The 23,674-nt window shown below is 45.3% G+C and overlaps 1 protein-coding gene across 6 annotated transcripts in view; it reads right to left on the reverse strand.

The window, feature by feature from the left end:
- The window catches only part of RREB1 (ras responsive element binding protein 1), a 149,780-nt gene that overhangs the window by 24,316 nt on the left and 101,790 nt on the right, over window positions 1–23,674 (reverse strand). For all 6 annotated transcript variants that reach the window (XM_046640927.1, XM_046640928.1, XM_046640923.1 and 3 more), the window contains 2 exons: window positions 13,073–13,217; window positions 12,388–12,524 (listed from right to left, as the gene is read on the reverse strand). In XM_046640927.1, coding sequence (XP_046496883.1) covers window positions 12,388–12,524; window positions 13,073–13,217 — 282 coding nt within the window. The remainder of the gene's footprint in view (window positions 1–12,387; window positions 12,525–13,072; window positions 13,218–23,674) is intronic.

Raw genomic sequence — 23,674 nt, forward strand, 5'->3', positions numbered from 1 at the left:
CAATGTCTGAATCAAGGAAATTTAACACTGACCAGATATTTCATGATATTGAGAAATCACTGTTCATTTTTTAGTTATATCGATAATATTTTGGCTATGCTTTTTTTTTTTAAAGACTTTTTCCTTTACAGATCTATAATGAAATATTTATAAATGAAGAGATGAAACCCAACTGGTCATGAGTTGATAATTCCTAAAACTGGGTGATGGGTACATGGGAGTTCATTACACTGTTCTATTTTTGCATATGTTTGAAATGTTTTTTTAATATATTTAAAAGAGAGGAACATCTCATTATAAATGGCTAATGAGAGTGGGCTGACCATTTTGCTTCTTTCTCCAAGTTTCAACAATGTCGGAACCACTATTTGTGGCAGGTGCATGTTGGGGGAGCTTGATTTATAAAAACTCCAGAAGAGAAGCCCCCACAGCCAGTCTTGTGACACAGGCAGTGCGAAGAGGGCATTTCCCCAGTAGAACTACTGGATAGTCAGAGCATCTAGGCAAAGATGGAGGGGCTGGGGTCTGGAGGGAGGCGCCCAGGGCTCAGGAAGCCACCACACATGGGATTTACACACAGGCAGAGCGAGCCACCCAGGGTAAGCTGGGTGGTCAAGCCTATGGCCCATCTGGTTTGGTGCTTTTATGAACACAAGATAATTCAGATTGTCTCCCTTCTCCTCCCTGTGTCCTGTCTGGGCTACGAGCAGGTGAAGTCTGGGGAGTTGTGGGAGATGGAAGCTGGTCAGTGCCTTCCCTGAGAGCTGAGAACAAGAGGAGGTAAGACAGACTAGGACCAGTGCAAAGGCTGTAGAGAGCTATCAGCCAGTAAGCCCTACAGGCATTTTCCACCTGAAGTTGACAATAACTCACTCTTCCCAAATTAATAATTAGCACTGATTACATATATTTTGAGTAGAATATTTGCAGAGTGTTTTAAATTAATTTTTACCAGAGTTGGGCACTGTCTTGGATGCTGGAACACTGCAACACAAACTCATTTCATCCTAACGACCCAGCGAGAGAAACAGCACTAGTAAGAAGCATTCAGTCACACCTGAAGGTGGAGGCCTGTTCCTTGTTCACCTTTCCCCTGTGAAGACAGCAGGGCTTACTGCACCTTGCAGAGAGGGGCTCATTAATCAAAGTCAGGAAATGGAAAGGCTCATAAAAAAAACTTCATGTACACATTAAATGTTTTATTCAACCTAAAACATATACAGTTGACTCTCATTATTCGTGGATTCTATATTTGTGAATTTGCCTACTTGCTAAAATTTATTTGTAAATCCCCAAATCAATACTGGCAGCACATTTGTGGACATGCATAGAAAAGCTGAGTTGCCCTATGCGCATGTTCCCAGCTGAGGTAGAACAAGGCGACCTTCTGCATTCGTTTCAGCTCTCATTGTAAACAAGGGTCCTTTTTGCAGTCTATTTAGTGCCACGTTTCTAACATTTTAGTGCTTATTGCTGGTGATCTCACTGTTTACAATGGCACCCAAGCGTAGTGCTGAAGTGCAGAGGACCTAAGTGCAGGAAGGCTGTGGTGTGCCTTAGGGAAGAGATACCTGTGTCAGATAAGCTTTGTTCAGGCAAGAGTTATAATGCTGTTGTCCATGAGTTCAATGTTAATGAGTCTATAGTATTTATTAAATAAGGTGTCTTTAAACAGAAACACATAAAACAAGGTTATGTATTGATTAGTTGATTAACATGTTGTGACCTGAGGCTTGTAGGAACCTAACCTTGTATTTCCTCTAGGAACAATGGTTTAGCATTCACTAGTCCTGTGTTTATGGCGCCTTTAGAGAACACAACTACTGCAAATGACAAGAATCGGCTGGAAATTCATTCACCCATGTTTTCATGAAGGGAGGGCCAAGGACTTATGTGTGAGCTTAGTTCCACTGAATGAATTGCATGTTGTCGTTACTGCATGAATCATATTCATGATACATCTCTGACTTCCAGTTTTAGAGTCTTTATGGTAGAGCAAGAACTCAGATTCTCGCAAACCAAACTAAAGTAGAATCCTAGATTTTTATGATTACTTCTCCCTACTGTTCACAGGTGTTTTGCCTACCATAAATCTGACAGCAAAAAAACTCCCAAAACACTCTATCCAATCTGCACTATAAACAAGTCTGCCCAACTTAGTTTTCAGAGACAATTCTTTTTTTTTTAAACAATATTTCACTGGCTTATATAAAATTTAATTAAATTACAGTAAATGATTACAAATATTACTGACATAAACAGGCTGGGAAGAAATAATACCGACTCTTGGTAGCATGTAAGTCAACTGCAAAAGGTGAGCAGGTGGGCCTGAGAATTGGGCTGCAAACTCTGTGAACTGTACAACACCTTATAAGTAAACATTTTGGAGCATGTGTCCAGAGACACGTGTGTGTATTATGTATGATACATACTTGCATGCATATATAATATGCCAGGTACATTATAAAATATAAAAATAGAAATGTTTAAAGGGTGAGGTAAGAAAAGTTCTATTATTTTTTTCTTGTACCCCAGAGATCGTTCTGAACACCTTATACCTTTGAGACTACTGCACTAGTGCATAGCCTATTGGCCATGAATATTCAGTGTGAGAGGCATCATAAGCAGTTTTCATCACTTATCTCCTCCTCCATTCTCTCATTCACTTTCAAATCCCTCCTGTTTCTGGCATGTAGGACAGAATTTCACACATGGTAGAACTAACCAGCGCCAGCCACAAGCTCTGTGTCCTCTGGCAGACTTGGAGCAGTGGGGGCACGGGCTCAGGACCAGAGACACTGGGAGGGGGAGTTCAGACTGTGACCTTGGACAACTTCTATCATTTGCATTTCAGTTGCCTGCTATGTCAGATTCCCCAAACATCCTGAGATAAGAATCCCCTCGTGACCTTGTTAAAAAAATCAGTCTTGGGGCCCACTTCAGATCTACTATAATCAGAATAACTACAGGATGGGCCTAGGAATCTGTATATGAACAAGTACACCAGGTGACTCTCTAGTTGAACGAGTTTGGAAAACAAATAATAGTAAAAATTAAGTGAGAGGATCTCAAATCTATACACACCTTAAGCTACAAGTCTGTGGGGGCTCTTTCCCTTTCCTTCCCTAGGCCTCAGCTTTCTTTCTCATCTGTAAGATGGGGATCTTTAGAGCTACGGCGAGTAACAGGTAACAAAATGCTTAGAAAACTGCAAGCTGCTATTCCAAATTTAACCAATGTTTTATATTGCAAGGACAAAAAAATCAGGAATAGTCCATTTCCTGGCAATTACCGCAAACATGAAAATGCAGGAAAAATGGACTTTTAATTTCAAAAGGATGTGTTCTCTCTTTTCACTCTCAACAACTTCACCATAGACTCTACTACTTCTGTTTAATCTTGAGACCCAGTGGGAGAAACGTGTGCTCTTCCTGGCCAGCCCTCTGTTTTACACCACCTGCTTCCTCATCAGCTCCTGCCACTCCCCCTGCAGCCAAAGCTGGGAAGAGAAGCGCAGACCATCCCAGCGCGCAAGCGCACGCAGAGCCTTTTAATAAAGTCCAGATAAGGCCTAGATGCAAAACCTCACACCTCTGTTTTCATAGGATTTCAACCAAGATGCTCCTATTTCACTTCTAAAAAGATAAAGAATGTCATCTCACAAGCAAACTGCTCGAAAGTGGCAGAGAAAAAAAATTCTGCTTTGAAACCAGAAGCACATTGTGAGGCTGGTTAAAAGGAAGAAGAAAACACTCCGAAACACTGCCTTCCATTTCACACTCGGCACCTGTTGACAGATCTTCAATAAAACCAGCACCCAGAAACATTTGGATTGGCCTTTGTCAGCAGGAGACCCCCGGGGTAACCAGCCCTCCCAAGGCCTGGGAAGAACGCTTTGCACTTTGTTTCTGAGCAGCTCTTCAAGGACAATGGAGGTCATTGTAAATCTGAGGGCGATGCTGCTAGATGCAGAGCCGGCTGCAGGCACCAATCTTGGGGTATGTGCTAACCTCACTTGGGCTTGTCAGTCTTCATTAAGGCCACAGCCATTGGTTGGGTGGTCCCTGCAACTCTCCCCTCACCCCTGGTTTGGAGGATATCTCAACTCTGCCAGGAACTTATGATTGCAAAATATTGAGATCGAGTGGAACTGTACTTAGAGTTGTAGGAGAGGGGGAGTGATGTAGGGTGATTTCATTTTGCAAGTGATTTTGACGATATGCCAGAGGGAAATTTCACAAATCTGAGAAGCTGCTTTCTGATTTTCTGGCAACAGAGGTGGTCCTATGTTGGAAACTGAGAATAACTTTTCCAAATGGAACCTAACTTTGCTTTCAGTAAGATAAATGCATTTAATGAGAGAAGTATATAAAAGAAGCTAATAGAAGCCTACTACCTCTTCTAAAAACAAAATTTCCTTTTTTTTAAAAAAAAAAAATCACATATTGAAATAGATTAAAGAAAAAAAAATTCATCAGTGGAAAAAATTCCAAAGGCCAATTTAAGTTGAGATTACATATGAAACACTGGGATGAATGCTAACATCAACACTCAGCCCCTCCTCAGCTCACAGAAGGATGATCACTTGCATGTGAACTCAAATCATTTTGCTCACAAAAATAGTGTTTCTGTACCCTGAGGCAGATCACCAGAGCCTATGTGACCCAGAGAACACCTGAATTCCAGCACATGTAGCAAATGCTTCTGTAAGACAGTAAGAAAATTTAATTTGGCATACTGGAGTGGATTGTACCACTCCAGACTCCTGGACATGTGACATCCCAGCCCCTGAACTGTGGATCCTGCAGGCCTGCTTATTCCTGGGGCAGGGGCTCTAGCGGTTCTCTTAGGGGTAGTGGTGAGGGAGGAGCTGTAGATTTGGGGTAAGCAGAGCAGGAGCTCTCAACAGCAGAGGGGAAAAGCAGCTGCCTCCAGCTTATCTCCTCTCCCCTGTCTGCCTCAGCACCATTTGTAATGTCACTGATGGGGTATGGTGAGGTGTGAGCACAGATAGGAGAGGGCTGGGGTGGGGGTCCCCAGGGAGGGAGGGAGATGACTCCTGGAAGCATGCAGTGAGTGAGCCAAGTTTCCACTGTGGCCCCTGGTACGCCAAGAAACAGATGACAGGATTGGGGGCTGCAAAGCTGGGGGCCAGAGGGAGGCAGCACGATCAGAGAGCCTTCAACATATACTTTATCCAAGCCCTTCCTGTTCCTTCTTCAGAAATGAAACAAATGAGCCAAATCCCACAGCACACAGGCTCTGGCCTAGAGGTTGGCTGGGCTGGAAAGAGCACATTGCTAACGTAGTCAGAGAAGACCGACTCCCACAACAGTGGCAAACTGCACTGTCCTGAAGCCACAGAGATACCCGACCTGCCAGCCAGTGCTCAACCTCTGCCTCCGACTGCCACAGGCAGAAGGGACGGCAACTGCTAGAAGGAGCCAGCTCTGCTACGTCAAGGAAATACTCCCCTTCCTTAGCTGTGAGTTTGTCCTTTCAAATCTCAGCGGACTTGAATGCAAATGAATGATGTTCTTGTTCATACCCAGATCCATCACTAGTCTTAAAAAAACAAAAGTTAACATTTAAAAAAGTCATTGAATTGAGGACTGACATGAACCACAGCTCGTCGAATGGGCAGGCACCAAGATATCTGTTCTTATATGACAAATATTCTTGTAAGAAGGCACTACATCCTTCTTTCTTATTTATTTTTTTAAAGAAAACGGTGTAATCTGGCCTGGGGTTGAAATGTGGTGTGATAAATGTGCTATTATGGTATGGGCATTCCGTGTAGGGAGGAAGGTACAAGAAAACCTAAATGGAGGCAGCAGTTTTGATGGCTCATAGTAGGCTACCAGCTACTTCTCAGGAATAACTCTCATCATTAAAGCCACCAGCCCTGAAATAAGGAATGTGTAGCTACTGACTGGAGTGGATTTCCCAAATAACCTTCTTGTAGTACCTAAAATGGGAGGGGAGCACGCATACACATCGAAGATTAAGAGTCAAGCCAAGATAAATTTGGAGGCAAATTTATTAGCAATGGGATTTGTAGAAATGGAAAACAAGGCCACCAAAAAGCTTTTCTTTTTTGTTTTTTTTAACTTTGTGCATAAACAATTTTGGGATTAGCTCCTCCCAGTGCTTGCCACACTAATATTGTATTCATCTGGTGATCTTCACCCTCCAGATCAAGATGAAAACCCTGAAGTTAACAAAAAAGCTTAAGAGCAGCCCAAAGAGATATCCCCCTACTCAGGTGCTTTCTCAGGGTACTTTACTTTTACATCATTCCATCAAGTCTACCTTCATGGTAGTTAAGGGACAGGCAGATGACCCCCACTATCAAGAAAGGGTTAAAAAAGCTAAACATATTTTTGAAAGACTGTTTTGGCAAATAGCAAACATCAAGAAATGCATTTCTTTAGAATCTCAGGTTTCCCCAACAATCTAAGGAAAATGATGTGCAGTTCTATTATTTAAAGGTATCAGTCCCTTCAAGTTTCCAACTCTCTGGCTTTCACAGCTGGATTACAAAATTTGGTAAGTAGGACTCAAACCAAATCTAAATAGCCATTCAGTTTCTCAATCTTTACAAAAACAAAACTAGATAAAGGCGGCTCTTTATAACAATGAAGACTAAAGCACAAACTGCTTTCATGTTCTCTGTCAAGTAAACAGTACCAGGGAGAAGCCCAGAATCTGACTCCTTCTCAATTTCATTGGGATGAGATACCCAAAGGATAGCACAAATCTGTAACTGTACATGTTGCAAGGTTTAAAATATCAAAAGGGACGCACATTCTAAATAATAGTATCAGAAGTGTTCATTTCATGTTCGCTACAGTGGGAGGACTGTGGATTGCCCTCTTGATCCTCATAGCAGTCCTCAAGTCCATTTTCTAGACGGGCAAACTGACCCTCAACTCACTCAAGGCTATGGGGATGCCTGACGGCAGGCTGGGATGGAGCCGGCAGGTGTAACTCCACTCTGCTACATTGCTATGCTGACGGTTCAGAGGACAGTTATTTGCAGGTGGCCCAGCTCCTTCTAAAACCCATGTCACATTCTTAATGCCTGGGCACTGGACAGTGGCTCAGCGGGGAGCCTTTCCTACCACTAACACTCCTGAGCTGCCAGCAGGCCAGCCCCTGTCATCAGGATCTGTGAAATACCTTGCTGAGAAAGCTGTAGCTCACCCCGGCTACTTCCTTGAAATACTGAATTTCTTGCTCATTATAGTATTTTAATTGAGAGACTGACATTCCTTTTTCAAAGGGATTTCATGCTTCATTTTTCCTGCTCTGTCTCCAGAGGCAAGAAGGGGTAAGCACAAACAACCTTTCCTCAGAGCCCCACCCGGTTCAGACATTCCTCTCCCCTGTGCCCACCCTCCCCTCCCTCCGCCTCCCTCCCCTCCCAGCCAGAGAACTGACATCCAACAGCTGCACTAATCTCTCCCAGTTGCTGGGAGCAACAGTGCGGCTCTGTGACAGAGGCTGCCCTCCCCACACCCAGGAAGCCACCAGGCTGCACACTGCGTCCCGACCCTGCTCAAACTGTTCAACCAAACCAGCGTGGCGTGAAGCCAGGGCAGGTCTGAGGGACTTCACAACTGGTGGGCTGGGGTGAGCCCAGAAGTCCCAGAGAGGCTCCCTTGGGCCGAGTGGAGTGGGGGCAGATTTGACAAAGGCACCTCCGACTTCCAGGCCAGCCAGGGGGAAGTGTCCTCCCCTCCACCACCAGGCCCCAGCATCGTTTTGAATCTGCCTCCAACTGGCAGAGCCTCAGACCCCTGGGACACTTAAAGACAAGATGCTGATGAATATTTTGTTATATCCTTTCCCTATTTGTAGGATGACATTTAACAAGTGTAGGACCAATGCTATGTGAATTGTCTTAGTGTCTCCCTGCAGATGATGGGTGTGTGTGTGTGTCGGGGGGGGGGGGGGAATGTGCAGTGAAGGGAGTTGAACATTCTTTGGAACACTTGAGAATCCAGAAGAAAGAAGGTTCTGGCACCTCTCTACCGCCAGGACAAGGGAGGTTCCTCAGCCCACCCTCCACGCCTGCAGCAGCACTAACCCTGCCTCACACAGAGTGTGCTGGTCAGAGCCCACTCGGGTTCCCCCATCCAAATTCCTGACACAGATTTAAGGGCATCGCCTTCAAGTTTTTCTTACAGACAACCAAGATCAAAATTCAATCAGACGGAGGAGGGCCTCGACCCCGAGGAAACAGTGAAGCGCCGCCATACTGGAGGTGAACGTGGAGGGAAGCCGTACACCGACGGGATGAGGCTCCCTCTGCCTGGACCACTGGGCCCTGAGTCTACCCCCTTCACTCTGTTTTATAACCACCCTTTCTCTTGTTCTCTGACTGGCCTGAGGGACCCTATCTCCAACATCACGATTTTTTTCTCAAGTCTGGGCAAGTGACTGGCACAAAATGAGTACTTAATCATTCGCTGGATACATTTTAACTGAAATAATTTAAAAATTATTTATTACCTGATCTCCTTTAATCAAGAAGCTGTATTAAGATTATACAATAACTTTTGCCAAATTTCACCCTCAGCAGCAGCCACAGAGCCATGGTGACTGTCCAGCTGTTGCCCCTCCCAGCCTAGCTCTGGTGAGCCTGAGACAATTACTCAGACATGAAACCAGGGGCCTCTGCAGCAAAGTGCTGACTTGGCTCCCACCCCTGCCACAGGTGGGCTTGTCCTAGACCTGCACCTGCGCAGTGGGCAGCTGAGCACTGCAAAGGTGGCTAGTTCACACTGAGATGGGCTGCAATAGTACCACATGCAGGATTGCAAAGACTTCACAGATACACAAGAATGTAAAATATATTGCTGACAATTCTTATAATGATTATATGCTGACATCATGTTTTGGATACAGTGGCATAATCAACAAAGCAAGATCAATTTCACCTGTTTCTTTTTACTTTTTAAAATGTGGCTACTAGAAAATTTTAAATGACATATGTGGCTCACATCCTATTTGTATTGGTCAGCACTGACCTGGACTTCCCTCTCAGCTAACTTGACTCGTGGCAGTGTACGGCTTGTTACTCTGTTCTATTCTTATAACCAAGTAAGATATCTAACACCCCGAAACACCCTCACACAGGGATGTTGTCCTCTTTGCATCCACCTGCTTGCTGAATACTCTGTCTATCACTTCCAGTTCCAAATGCCAGCTCTCAATAAGCCCAGAACTTCTCCTTGTCTAGGGGGCTGTAAAGACGGGCCAATACACCGCTGGTCACGCCAGGGCGCAAGTAACACCTGACACTAAGAACTAGAATTGCTACAAGTGGCTTCGTGTCCTCCTTTTGCTCTACCCTAACACATCATTAATTTGAAACACAGGAATGGAAGAGAGCGGCCTCAGCGTTTACACGAGTTTGGATTTCCAAAGCTTTTTATTAAGGAACAACAGGCACCTTGCCAGCATTGGGGGTGGGGAGCAAGGGCAGGAGAGAGAAGCCAACAGCTGTTTTGAGTTATAAACTTGCTATCTAAACTGGTAGCATCCCACTGTGGTTCTGCTGCCTCTGGGGTTTGCAAATGGAGTTGGTGTCTCTTTTAGCTCTGGGTTAACAAGCAGTCTCTCCCACCAGCTACTGTCACAGTTCACTGCCCATCTGGGCCCTGCCGGCTCATGCCTGCCCCATGGCTCCTCTGATAGCAGACTATTATGTGCAACTGCAGAGCAGAGAGGAGAAAAGGGAAATTATGTTCTGTAATCAACTCCTTTTGGTTTCTAGACGCAAGCCCCACCCGACATAGCAACAGCCACTAGACAGGGAATGGCCTGCTTGCCCCCTACAATGGATGTGAAACAGCCTCTTCTTATGGCAACTGCCCGATGCTGTGGGTACAGCATCCTGGGGCTCTAGTGGGATGGAAGCCTGCCAGGAGGGGCTGAGTCTCCGCCAGGCTACAAACTTCTCCAGTAAACCCCTCACCAGACAAAGGGCGTTATTACTGAGTAGGCAAGGAAACCAGCAGAGCTTGAGGTTCCACTTCACAGCCTGTCTGCCCTGTCAGCCTTGGAGTCATGGTGAGTGAATTATCCACCAAATCGTGCAGAACGGGACAACCAGTGTCCAATGCAATTCCCATCTTCATCCGCTCTGAGTAGCCAACCCAGCCTGTCCTTGAAGTAGGTGCTTGTTCAAAAGGCCCCGTTCCAGGAGAACCCACACCCTGGTGCAGGCCAGCATTTAAGAAGTGACACTTGATCTTCCTCTATCACTGCCATACACTGTGCTGTGCAGGCTCCAGCTGCCCAGAAATCTCTTGTGAGAGTCAAATTATTTTCCCTGTTGGACAGAATTATCTAGAAGGGGGCAAATGGGTAGTTCCTGAGATGATATCTGATCACAGAATAAAGCATGAAGTGAAATAAAACATATGGAGGAGCTCAGGGACAGGCAGTGCCTTCATTCTTGTACTGCCGGGTCAGACGACTATTTTGGCAGGAATGCTAGCCAGGAGTGGGGGGTCCCACATGCTATTCTGCCTCTGCCCATGACTCGCCACGTGAGGCTCATCTGGTAACTTCACCTCTGTTTGCTCAGGTCCTCGGTCGACAGAGCTATTTCAATATTTACCACCCGCCACAAGCCCACATCCTGGAGATGCTGTGGACGTTAATGAAACCATGAAGTCAAGTTCCTGAATCTCTCAGAACTACAGGGCCTACAAAAGGAAGCGCCAATGCTTTCTCTCAGTAGACAGAGGAACAGCTATTAAGAGACATAATTGCAGAATTTAAGGCCTGAAAGGGAACAGAGGGATTAACTGGTCCAGCTCTTCCTCAAGGCTCAGATACAGCTGGTCGAGGTCCCATGTGAGCGGAGACAGGACTGGGATCCCAGGGTCCTGACCGCCAGTCCATGCCCACTCCTACACGATCCTGAGACAGAGGAGTTACATAGACATTTTATAGCACTTCAATTGCTCAGTAGTTTAAACTCTTCATAAATTCTTTTTTTCCCCTCATGGAAAAATGTCAAGTTACTGTGATTAAGGATAATGATATTTGACATGGCTTTCAGTTACCATACAATTAGGCTTTTTCCCCCAACACAAAAGTCTTTAGCTTGCTCAGATCTTTTCACTTCTAAGTCACAACCAAACTCGTGTCCTGAGGAAGGAAACCTGGTCCGTGTATCGATGAGTCAGACGAACAGATGTCCAGATTTCTACACTCCCGAGCTGCCTTCCGAAACCCAAAGCTGCAACCACGCATGTGCTGGCCTCTGCTCAGGGTGAACCTTCAGCTGTGCCCCTCAGGATGTGCTACTTTCAAGTCCACCAGACGCTCCCCTAGGTGCCTTGTTCTCTTCAAAGCCTAAAAACTATGGCAGTAGCATTTGAAAAGTGGGGATTCCACAGGAAAAGGTTTCAAGCCTATCTGTTCACCAAGAGCACAGGACTTTGCGCCTGAGGAAAAAGTTCTCAGAGAAGGTAAAGAAAGAAAGCTGAGCCCTCCCAAGCCCCAACCCTGAATTCTGCTGAAAAGTCAGATTACTATCCACGTTTTCTGCCTGAGAAGGCTGAGGATCAGAAAAACTGGAGCCAGCAAAGACCTAAAATTGAACCTGGACCAGCAGAACAATCACCTATCCCTGGTTTTACTGTGACTGGCTTCACTATAGGTCAAGGGTCTTGCACGAAGTAGAAATTTGTCTTGCCTTTTTTTTTTCTTTTTGTGAGGAAGACTGGCCCTGAGCTAACATCTGTTGCCAATCCTCCCATATTTTATGTGGGATGCTGCCACAGTGTGGCTTGACAAGTGGTGCTAGGTCCACGCCTGGGATCTGAACTTGTGAACCCTGGGCCACCGAAGCGGAGCACGCAAACCTAACCAGTACACCACTGTGCCAGCCCCTCAAAAGGCTTTCTTATGTTTCTGTGCTACCAGCATAATCCAGTCACGCACACCAGATAGGCCCTTCCTGTGCTGACCACACACTGGAGCACAGCTAACCATCATTTGGGTTGCAACACCTTCTGTGAAGAAAATGCGTCTGCTGCCCAAAGACCCCTTGTGATAGGAGACTCCCTGTGCATGGGGGGCTCATGGTGATTGCTCCAGGGGCCTCGCCAGGAGCGAAGGAAGCAGAGTGAAACACAGTGAGCACATCCTGTGGCTACAGCCACCTTCTCTCTGACACTTCTCAGCCTAACTTCTTCTCTACAACACACACCATTCTTAACTGCCTTATTAACGTCATCACACCCAAGTTAAATCGTTTCAGCCCAGTTTGGAGTAAGGGAAATAGGATTATGTCAGATGCCAGGAGAAAGAGGAATGAAAAGAGCTTTCCAGGGTAGAGGTATATTCCGCCCTTTCTCCTACCTTAGTGGGTTATCTGAGTGAGTCTCCATGTGGGTCTCCAGTCCATACTTGCAAACAAACTCCTTGAAACATACTGGGCAGTGAAACACTTCATCAGCCTTCTTCTCCAAGTCACCCGATTGCCCATCTTCCACCATCTGAGGGCAAAGAAAAAAGTGAGATTGTGAAAGGGGCCTCCCACATGGGTTTGCTTCAGAAAAGAAGCCAACACTAAATCCAGAGACTATATAAAAGGATTCTCCCTCCTACATATTAAGGATGCTAATGACCACTCTTTCATTCACACAAAAAAATACTCACTGAATGATACCATCCATCCATCCATCTACCCATCCATTCAACAGATATTTATGGAGCAGCAGGTAATGGACAGGCACTGAGAATGAAAGAGTAAGGACAAGAGACTCTTCAACACTTAGGAAGCCTCCATTCTAGCTGGAGAAACAAGCAGGGGAACAATGAGAAAGCTCTTCATGCCATCAGTGGGCTCAGTGAGGGGGCTCCACAGAGGAGGCACACACAGGTACTCTTTTCTGCAGACACCTTACAAAACAGGGTGGGAAAACACAGGAGAAAAGCTTAGGATGGATGTCTGCCAAGTCCCCGAACTGCGAAAATAAAGACTAGAGCTATTTCTGCCAAGAGTCCCGTGGGTAGACACATCTGCGCTGGGAGCAGAGAGGACCTTTTTAGCAGGTGCTGGGTCTTCTTTCTCCGAGTCGGCATCGTGACTCAGTTTCCTTTTGGAGGACAGCCGCCTGCGCTTCAGTGGGGATGGAGGGGCTGCAGCTGTCGCACTGTTAGGGTCTTTCTCATGAATCTTCATATGCCTAGAAAGAACACACACACACAAAATGTGATTTAGCAAAAAACTGAGTTGGCTTATTTCTTCTACATTTCTTATATTTTATTTAGGGGTTGGTACTTAAATTTTCTTTAGTTAAGAGATACGGGGTATAATTTATACAGTGACATCTCTCTTTCTAAAACCGTATAATCTCCTTGAACTCCTCTTAAAGCTCTTGCAAGTGCTATCCAAAAATGTTGCTGTCTGTTGGAAGACATTCATGAACTTCACTGGTGCTAATGAGATGAAAACAAACCATGTGATGACCTGTTCACCTTATTTGGACAAAATGTACTATTTTAAGGACACATAATTCTATGGACTAAAGAACTCCCAGATACTGCTAGTTCAGAAACCAAGTAATCACTCTGTATTTGCCCCCAGAACCCAACGCCCTCCCATCTACCACTACTACGTATTCTCTCTCTTTTGCATGTTGGGGGTCAAACTTGAGAAATGCTGACAGAGCAAATGTCTGGAGTGCTTAAGATCTGAAAGCCATTCCATTTTGTTCATGGTATTACTTGGATTTATAGATCATGAGAGTAGCTGGGACAACGGAATGAGTAAGTTACATGTTGCAACCCTAATGTCTACAGACGAGGAACACACATATAAGAAAGTATTACATATAGTATGTTTATGTTCCCAAAAGAGAGTTTTATGGGTGACCTGATTTAAGTGACTTATGTTACCAAGTTCTAAAAGAAACATCCTAAGAACAAGGTCCCTAGATCTACAGGGAAAGAAAGAATGACATTACAAAAAGACAGTCAGTCTTTTTGTAATTTCCTTACTTTGTGACATAAAAGGTTTAGTTTTCCTTAATGACAATCATCATCACCACCATCATCCTTGACTGGGGTTAAACTATGCCAGATGTAGGAATGTAGTCACAGCTTTTTATAAATAATTCTGTTATAGGATTATCTTACTGGAGAAGTTCTTAGGAATGGGAAAAGACAGCAAAGTTTTCATAAACTATCCTACCGCACTTCTAGAAAGAAGCTCAGCTCAGCTCACTTCGTGCTGTGACTTCTTTAGAGACAGGGTAAGGATGCAAAGGCTGAGAAGGTTGTGAACCAGGAGCAGCAACCATTCAGGCTCTCAGGCCAATGATTCAATGAGATGGCTAAGATGCCTTTCCCACACATGACCCCTGCCCCAGGATACCTGCAAAGTCTTCTCTTCTATGAGTGAGTGAAAGTAAGATGCTGGACTTGTTCTGACTCTGCAGACATTAACTTCTGGTCATACTGTCTCCCTACGCAAAGAGCACCACCCCAACCACCCACCAGCGGGTTAGATGTGGCCTAACCTTTGAGGAAATGGACCTCAGGGAAGGAGGCTCAGGCCAAACCTCTGTTCTCTTAGGGGGAATCAGTGTGGTGGAGCAGAAAGATCTAGTGGGAGAAAACGGAACAAAATCACAGACAACCATCATGCCCACCTCCACATAATTCTCTGCTTAGATTAGGGAAGGATGCTTTATCACCAGTCTTTGGTCACCTAAAACCTTGGAAAAGTTAATGGAAATAAACAGCCTTGTTGTAAGTGCCCCGTCTATTCTAAGGTGATTGGGATTTAAGGAGACCATCACTTAATATCAGGGTTTGGAGGGAAAAAAGAAAGGCTGGCAATTTCTTTTGACATTTATTGTGTGGCACATTCCAATTTCAGAAATGTAAAAAAATTTTTTAAAGCATCTAAGAATTGAGCAAGAATGATAATCTTACGGGACGTAAATTAGTGCCAAACCCACCCTTTCAATAAATTGCTCAAAATTAATTTGAAACATGAATACCCTTTTCTACAGCCGATAGATGAATTATGCAGATGAACATGAGGCTACAATAACCCGTGAGAATGCTGGAAGTCAGAGACTGGCAACTGGGAGCAGTTCACTAGCTTACTGCAAGCTGCATCTTCTCTATCACATGATAATAACATTTACAAAACGATGCTTTATTATCTAGTTCTGGGGATTCCTGACAGAAGCTGTTTTCACAGCGCAGAGGAAGAGGAGGGACTAGAGTGAGCACTCAGTGAGGATCTGGTGGCAACTTTACACAGATCACTGTCTCCATTTTGCAGATGAGGCCACTGACGTGTAGAGAGGCCGACATGCCCAGGGCCTCACAGCTGGGACAGACCCAGGTGAGCCAACTCCAGAGTTCACGATTTTTCCCCAAACTGCCTCCAGAGGCCAAGCCTTTGGATCTGTGTTCTGGATTGAAGGCTGGAATCTTAGGGCTCTCACCTGAACCCAAACACTTCCTCTCCGAGTGACTGTGGCCCAAGGTCTAGCAGCTGGTACCAAACTCTAACTAAATTTCAACAGGAGAACAAAGGGCCCACGGTCAGGCACAGAACATTCCCACCTGCAGTATTGCCTGTCTTATTCTGAAAAGCTGGGCCTGCCCGTGAACTGCATCATTGCTAGACGTGGGGAGCGGAGACCAGATCAAAACAGTCTCAAGGGCTTGGTGGCAAGTACAAGGCTGCCGAACACATCACCCCACTCCACTTCTCCAACGAAGCCCAGCTGAAGCCCCAGGTTCAAAGCTCAAGCAATGCTCCATTCTAGGGTTAAATCTCTGGTTGTTGGCTAAGACACGGGGAGTTCCCAATCCGTCTTTTCAGCTACATGGTGACCAACTGCTGCAGCCTCATTTAAGGACTCAATTCAGTCAATAGCTGAGCTGCAAAGATCTGGGAGCTCCAGCCACTTCTGAAGACGGATGTGATCTGTAGTTAAAGATTCTCCCTACTCCGACCCCTTCTCTTCTTCCCTGGCCTCTGACAGCAGGAGTGGTGACATTAGCTGTCCATTTCCTCCTAAACACGCACAGGAAGTGGGGCAAGTCACCATGATGAGCCAGCAATGGCCTCCTCCTGAAGAGCACAGCCAAAACAGAGAGGAGGGCTGGTGGGAGGAGACAATTCTCTCTCCCCTCTTTAGAAGGCCTGGGTCTGTTTTTCTCTCAGGTTTTATTTCAAGGGCTAAATTTATCTAATTTCCATGTACCCTAAGAGTCGATAAATTACCACAAGCCTCAGAACTGAAAGGGAGCCGAGATGCTATCCAGCCTCCCACTCAGCACAGAAAGTCCCTCTCCACAGCACGCTGGAGAGATCATCACTGAGTTCTGCTTGAATACTTCCAGCAATAAGGACCTCTCCATTTTCAACAGCGCTAATTGTCAAAACCATCTTCTCCAGGTTGAGTCAAAAATTCCATCCTTTCTTTAAATGTCTGTCTGTCCTCGTGGGCAACACAGAATCAGTCTACATTCTCTTCTATGTGGCAGCTCTTCAAATAGTTCAAGACAACTACTGCATTTCTCCAAAGTTTCTGTTCTCAAACTGAACAACTCCAGCACTCCTTCAGCCAACCCCCTCAAGCTCTGCTTTCAAGTGGGCTGAATTATACTGGTCGCTGCTAATCTTGGAATACTCTCCAGCTTGTGAATATCCATGAAACGTTGGATCAGAAGTGACCACCAATGTGGATATGGCCTGAGCGCACTGGGCACAGGGCTGGGATGACTACCCCCAGGGGCTATGTAAACAGAGCTAGGGTTCCCTTGTGCGTGTTTGACAGCAATGTCACACCCTCAGTTCCTGCTAAGATTGCCATGATTTCTTTGTTCAAACTGCTGTCAAGCCTGTCTCTTCCATTCTGCACTTGAGCAGTTAACATCTTTTCACTTTCCAGGTTGGCAAGGATGAGAAATGTGCAGTGCTGGTGTGGTTCAGAAAACTGGTTCTCTCACTCACTGTCAATGGGAGTGAAAATTGGTAACAACCTGTCTGCAAAGTGGCTGAGTATCAGCAATCAGAATTTTAAATATGTATGCCCTTTATCCCAGTAATTCTGCTTCTAGAAATTTGTCTTAAAGAATAATTGGACGAATGTGCAAAGATCTACACACAAGGACTGATGTATGAGTATAAGTCACAGACAGATACACTGCAAAAATACTGACAATTTCAGGATTTTCAACCGACTGGTCTTGATATTTTGAACTGGTCACCCTGCTTTCTCTCTTGTCCTTCTTTCTATTATCCATTCTCTACACAGCAGCCACAGTGAGCTTCTAAAATATGGATCAAATCATACCACTCCCTTGATTAAATGCCTCTGACGGTCTGTTCTTAGAATTAAATCTAGCCTCTGCCTACTTCTTGGATCTCATTTGTTGGCCCCCTACCCTGATCCCAAGGCCTTTTCAGACATGCTAGCTCCCTCTGGGTTCCTCAAACTCACCCAACTAGTCCAGCCCCGTGGCCAGCGCACTTGCTGCTCCTTCTGCCTAAGCTGCCCCACCCCAGACCTTCTAGGGCTGGCTCCTGACATTCAGGTCTCACACCAAGCGTCTCACCCAACTCATGGAGATGCTCTCAAGCCTACTACCCAGTTTTACTTTCTTCACAGCACATACCAGTAACTGAAAAATATCATGTATTGACTTGTTTGACTGTCTCCTCAGTCTCAATTGAAAATTAAGTTCCATTATAGCAAGAACATTGTCTCTCTTATTCTCTGTACCATTCCCTGGTACATAGTACATGGTCATTAAATATCTGACAAATGGCTAAATGGATGGATGAATGAAGCATATGCAGAGAATCTGTTACACTTGCAGTATCACTACAATGTATGTCCTGTTTCTTTTTTTTTGAGGAAGATTAGCCCTGAGCTAACTACTGCCAGTCCTCCTCTTTTTTGCCGAGGAAGCCTGGCCCTGAGCTAACATCCGTGCCCATCTCCCTCTACTTTATGTGTAGGACGCCTACCACAGCGTGGCGTGCCATCTGGTGCCATGTCTGCACCCAGGATCCGAACTGGCGAACCCTGCACCGCCAAGAAGTGGAACGTGCAAACTTAACCGCTGCACCACCAGGCCGGCCCCGTGTCCTCAGTTTCTAAGACATCTTATAATTTACCTTACTAGGATTTAATGTGAGCAAACTTGACACGAGATTGTATAGTAAACAGTGCTGTACTGAAGGGACTTTAATGAAAAACACCTTGAAGATGAACACTGAGGATACACGCTATTTTCTTCACTTATTGGAATTAATCTGTGTTCATGCATTCAAAACTACACCTACATTCATAGTAGAGAGAAATCAATGTAAAGTCAAAGTAAGCTTCTGCTTTTTGCATAAAATTCTAGAATTTTCCTTTGGGGGCATACCACTTCAACAGAAGAAATCCTGCCACACTGGGGCCTAAGCAGAACTCTTTCAGGAGTCAGGTGAAGTTTTCTCCCATTTATAACGCCCAGGGGGGCTTTTACAGTAATGAACACAAATACTGCAAATGTTTTTTAAACTAGGAAAAAAATCTAAACCTGAGTACTTTTTAGCACTGACAGGAGCCTACTTTGAATCTTAGGATGGGTGCTGATTTTCAACTCAAAGTTTTCCTCCTGTAAATGTAATAATTTATTTTCTAAAATGTGAAAAGATCCATTTTAGCTAGAGTGGGCTGTCAGAATACTGCACATATCAAAGGTGAAACAAATACACCTTGTACAAGAGCTGAAGGCCAGTCTAGTAACTCATAGGAGACAGACCAACTCCTACAGCACGTCTCTCCCTTCCTCCCTGAACCTCCTTGTTCCCAGCTCCAAATACAGGAACTTTCTGCTGACCTTTCTTAGGTATCGAAGTCAACAGATTTGGAGATGGAGGTAAACTCTTAACCATTCAAGTACTGGCTTGCTCTGAGAAGCCAGCAGGAATTCAGGTAGACAAAAAGCAAATTAGGGTGGGAAGATAATGCAGTAGATAGAGAGACCACGTGATGGCAATGAAGACTTAGGGTGGTCTCAGAGCACTGAGACATTTTAGGCTATACATTCTGGTTCTATCATCTAGTAACCACGGAAGACTCCACAGCTTCAGTTTCCACATATGTAAAATGGGGATAATACTAACAATTTCCCAGAGCACTGGTTTTCCAACTGTAATCCTCCAACAAGAAGCAGTAGCATCACCTGGGAGCCTGTTACAAATGCAAATTCTCAGCCCCACCCCCAGAACCCTGGGTTTCCACAAGCCTTCCAGGTGATATTCATGCCTGCTCAAGTGTGAAATTCTTCAACCCTTCATACTGTTCACAGGTTTGTTTAACTATCTGACTAGGATGTTGACATTTGTTGGACATAAGCATTAAACCTCTCTCAGGCTCACCTTACAATATACCAGCAGTCCCTGCACAAGTTTACCAATAAATACATTAACAAAAAAAGCTGGGAAATTTAACATTCTCAAAATTTTGGGGGGCGTAAAATCCTTTGGAAAACTCTCAACAAGTTTACAGGATCACCTAGTAGAAGGTATCTTCGTGGCAGGTCTCAAACATGCTTCAAGTACTCTCATCTAATTTACTTGTGAAGGTCAAAGCTCAGGCAAGATCTAGATGCTTCTAGTATTTGTTAACTTTTCCATCTTAACTTCCTCATAGGTTTTATTAGTCTAGGAGCTAAATTATTTGATCCTCTGAATGAATGGCATTATAAGGAAGGTCACTCATTCAGTACACAGGACACAAACCATACAGAAATAGCACTCAGCACCACTTGGGGGCCCTGCAAACTGAGGTCAACAGGTTCCAACAGGTTTTCACAGCCTGATTATAGACCCATACCCATCTGTATGGGTGCTTAGCTTTGCTTTTCCAACAAAGCCTTGTGATAAGCAAAGAGGGAATGAATGAGATTAAGAACCACCACTGTTCTATACCTTACATTTGGGGCCAAAGAATTAAGTTTCCAGAAAGATTTGTGTACGTTTCCATAACAGATTTTGTGTGTGTGTGGGGGGGGGGGGGGGGGGTTTAAGGGTGAAGAGCTCTGAGTGATGCTTGTAACATTAACTGAGTCCTGTGCCAGTTAATCAGGGGATGGGGAGTGAAGACAGAGGTGGATGAGGGGTTGGGGAGAGGCTGGCAAGGCATCAACCAAGCGATTCCCAGCGTGGCTCCACCTGTGAGCTCAAAGGCACCTTCTAGTAATTCGGCTGTTGTTCAGGTTCAGTCATGCTTATCCAGAAGGCAGGTCACGCCAGCTGTGTCGGGGTGTGGAGGAAGGTTTGACAGTGGTGTAAGCAGCCTCTCTGACTGTAGAGACAGAACTCTCAGAAAAGTCTAGAAGTCAGCCTAGCGTGAGGTACAAACCTCAGAGAGGCGTTTCCCACTGTCTGCAGGCTGGCTGTGGGAATGCCTCTAACAGGCTGCTCCCAGGGCTCTCGAGATGCTCGTGCTAAAATGTTCGGATACTGCACCCACCCCACCATGGGCCAGTGAGATTCCATGTCCTCTGACATGGGCCATGTGACCAGCGGAGAGTACGACAAAGAGAATTTTGCACCTCAGTCCTAATATAGACATTTACTCCTACTGCCTCTGCTCAGGGGCAAAAGATGAGCAAGATGTCTTTAAAGACCACATCCCACACACCATTTTTTCTCCACAAGCTCCTCTTCCTCTGCAGAATTAGGAAAATGTATCCCAAGAGTAGATAATTTATCTCATCTTGTTGACTGTAGCCTAGTGTTCTGGTGGTGTCAGTGTAAAGATAAATTGAAACTATATAAGAAGTTAAGAAATTTTAACCCAGAGTAGGATGTACCAGGGGTTCAGTTTCATATTACTCATTATCAATTGCCTTTACACTATCTACCTCCACAGCTCCTCAGCCCTGAGCTGCTTTCCAACCCTGACTCAGGTGCACAGTTCTAGCTGGACGCCAATTTTCGCTCTCTTGTCCCATTGTCTCCTGTCTCTGGGTTCCTTTGCAGTGTTGGAGAAAGCAGTTCCATCTCCATCTTGGTCTCATGTAAGACCTTGGTACAAACACTTCCTCACTGAGGGACAGAGCTGGGACTATGATGCCTGAAGATTATTTTTCCCTCAATGTCTCCAATCTCCCAGCCATCCTTCAGGTAGGAAAAAGACAACCTTTTGGCTACTGCATTCTTGTCCCCTACTTCATGTGAGACTGGAAGCTGCTGACCTCAGAACACACTCAAGGTCCAACATTCTCTAGTTATTGACTGTCTACTTAGAGAATAGAGGGCCCTTCACTGTTCATTCTAAAGCTCCTTCCTCCTCTCTTAACTTTCAAACACAGCATAGGGGAGCTTGGCAGTTGGCCCACGTCAATAAATATCAACCTTTAAAAATCTTTATTCTAGACCCTGTTCCTAACCACTATGCCTCTGAATCAATACACCCGAAACCTTCTTGTAAGTTTTCCCCCTCGGCCTGCCCTTATTTTGCTAAAGTAATTTTTCATTTGTTATAATACTCTCCACACGTTATTTGGCTCCCTCGATACATGTTTATAATATGCACAGAATACATACTACATATTTCCATAAAATCACAGATTCTTAAAAAACAAACAAAAAAACCTCAGAGGTTGGATGAGTTGACCTCTCTCTCACCCAGAGAGAATTCTCTAATTCATGGAGAACTGAAATTGGCCTGCTTGGACCGTCCCTGTGTTAATCCAGAGACACAATAAGGAGAAAGTTACCACTTCCCCCTCTGCCAGTCCCTTAGATACTCAGGGCAACCGCCATCTTGTAATGGACTCTTTCCCTTCCCTGGGCTAAACTCCTTCCATTTCTTCAACATTCCCATACACCCAGGGTCCCAACCCCACATCCCAATGCTGGCCCTATCCCAGGAGTGACTCCTGAATCTGTAGGTGATGAAGCCCATCTGAAGTTGACACTCCCCAAGTGGCCTCACCAGCCCAAAGCCATTACCTCTCAGGGAAGCAATCGCCCCACCAAACCCCTGCTCCTCAGAGAATGCCTTTACACTGCCAATCCCCAAAACCTAAGCTTCAAGGTAGAATGGAAATGCTCAAGTCACCAGACCCTTTTTCACTTCAGCCCTGAGGGGAGCTGGCTTTAGCTTTCTCAGAGATGGCAGAACCCAGTTATTCACATCCTTTTTCTTCTTGCAGAGGAGGAAGAGATGACTATCTCCACAATAAGGTAGTGCCAAGTCACTGTTTGCTGCTCCTCAGGCTCTTCCAAAAGAGGAACAAGAACTGCTTAGGCTGGGCTGTTTGAGATGGCCTGCCGCAAGCCAAAGCGGGAAACGGAGGGTGCGGGCAGGAGCACTGTGAAAAGGAGAGTCACCATATTACATTACTTAGGGGCCAGTGAAAAACAGCTGAGAGGGAAGGGGGTACCAAGATCAGGTCACCTCTGATTTGGGAGAGAAAAAACGAAAATGAGTCCCAAGAGAAACATCACCTGAAAACCAACTAGGCCACAGAGGCCCTTGTCTGTGACTGCAGTTTAGTCACCGCTCATCCTTGCTGGCCAGAGGTGAAACAAATAATCAAACGATGCGCTGCAAGAGAGAGCACCACGCTGCCCCATCTACAGCAACCCAGGGAGAGAGGGAGCCCAAGAAGAAGGGTCCAAGACTTGCTTACATTCTTAGCTGAACCCCCTAACATCGCAGATCTCAGTTTTCCCACCTGTTAAACTGGAACAGTCCTCTTGAGCGAGCTGGGTTATATAAGCATGAGGAATAAGAATTAAGTGCTGACACCACATACCAAGGAACCCATTATGAAACTGAATCTCTGGTTTAAGGAAATATAAAATCTCTCCCCACTGAAGGCCAACAAGCTACCAACCCAGAGCCCTGGAAGAAGCAGAGGAGAAAGGCCCACCAGCACACACACACACGCCCAAGGGGAGGCGAGTGAGGAGCCAGTGTGATAAATACGTGTGCTACGATTTCTGTGCTGCTTGTTCACTTTTTAGTGGGAGGGAAGGGGGGCAGATTTTGCTGCTAATCACCTTCCTTCACAAATCTGAAAAACACTGACAGTGAGTGGGCACGTTTCGATGTTTGCTAGCACCAGCTTGTTCAGCCCAAACAGGTTGGACAGGTTGAATATTTAGACAAAGGCGGAAAAACGCAAGGTATAAAGCAGGACGTGCTGCGCAGGAACTGCAGCCAGCACCCTGCAGGTTTACGTTTGTGATCTAATACTGGCCATCAGGCCCGCTCTCCTCCTCCCCTTCCTCTTCATATTGCTACTTTCATATTATAAAACTAAACGGGACATACCCTAAGGACCTGTTCAAAGTTCTCAAGACATTAGATATGTGGAGTAGGGAGAGAAGAGAAGGGGGCGTGTCGTACTCCTAGCAGAGGCCAGCCCTCCACTCGTCATCTCACCCCTAGCAAGCACATACCTTACCTTCTGTGACCTAATTTCTTGCTCTCACAATTACCAGGTTGTTCAAGTGTGGGCAAGCAGGGATGCTCCAGATTTTGATGCTATTCACCAGTTTTACCTGGTTCAACTGAGCTTTCAAAATATCTCAACAATATATGTCAAAAACACTCTACTGCCTGCACTCAAGAGAACATTTCTTTTGCATCTGCTT

Source organism: Equus quagga, chromosome 15 (genome assembly GCF_021613505.1).
Source record: "Equus quagga isolate Etosha38 chromosome 15, UCLA_HA_Equagga_1.0, whole genome shotgun sequence".
Classification (NCBI taxonomy): Eukaryota; Metazoa; Chordata; class Mammalia; order Perissodactyla; family Equidae; genus Equus; species Equus quagga.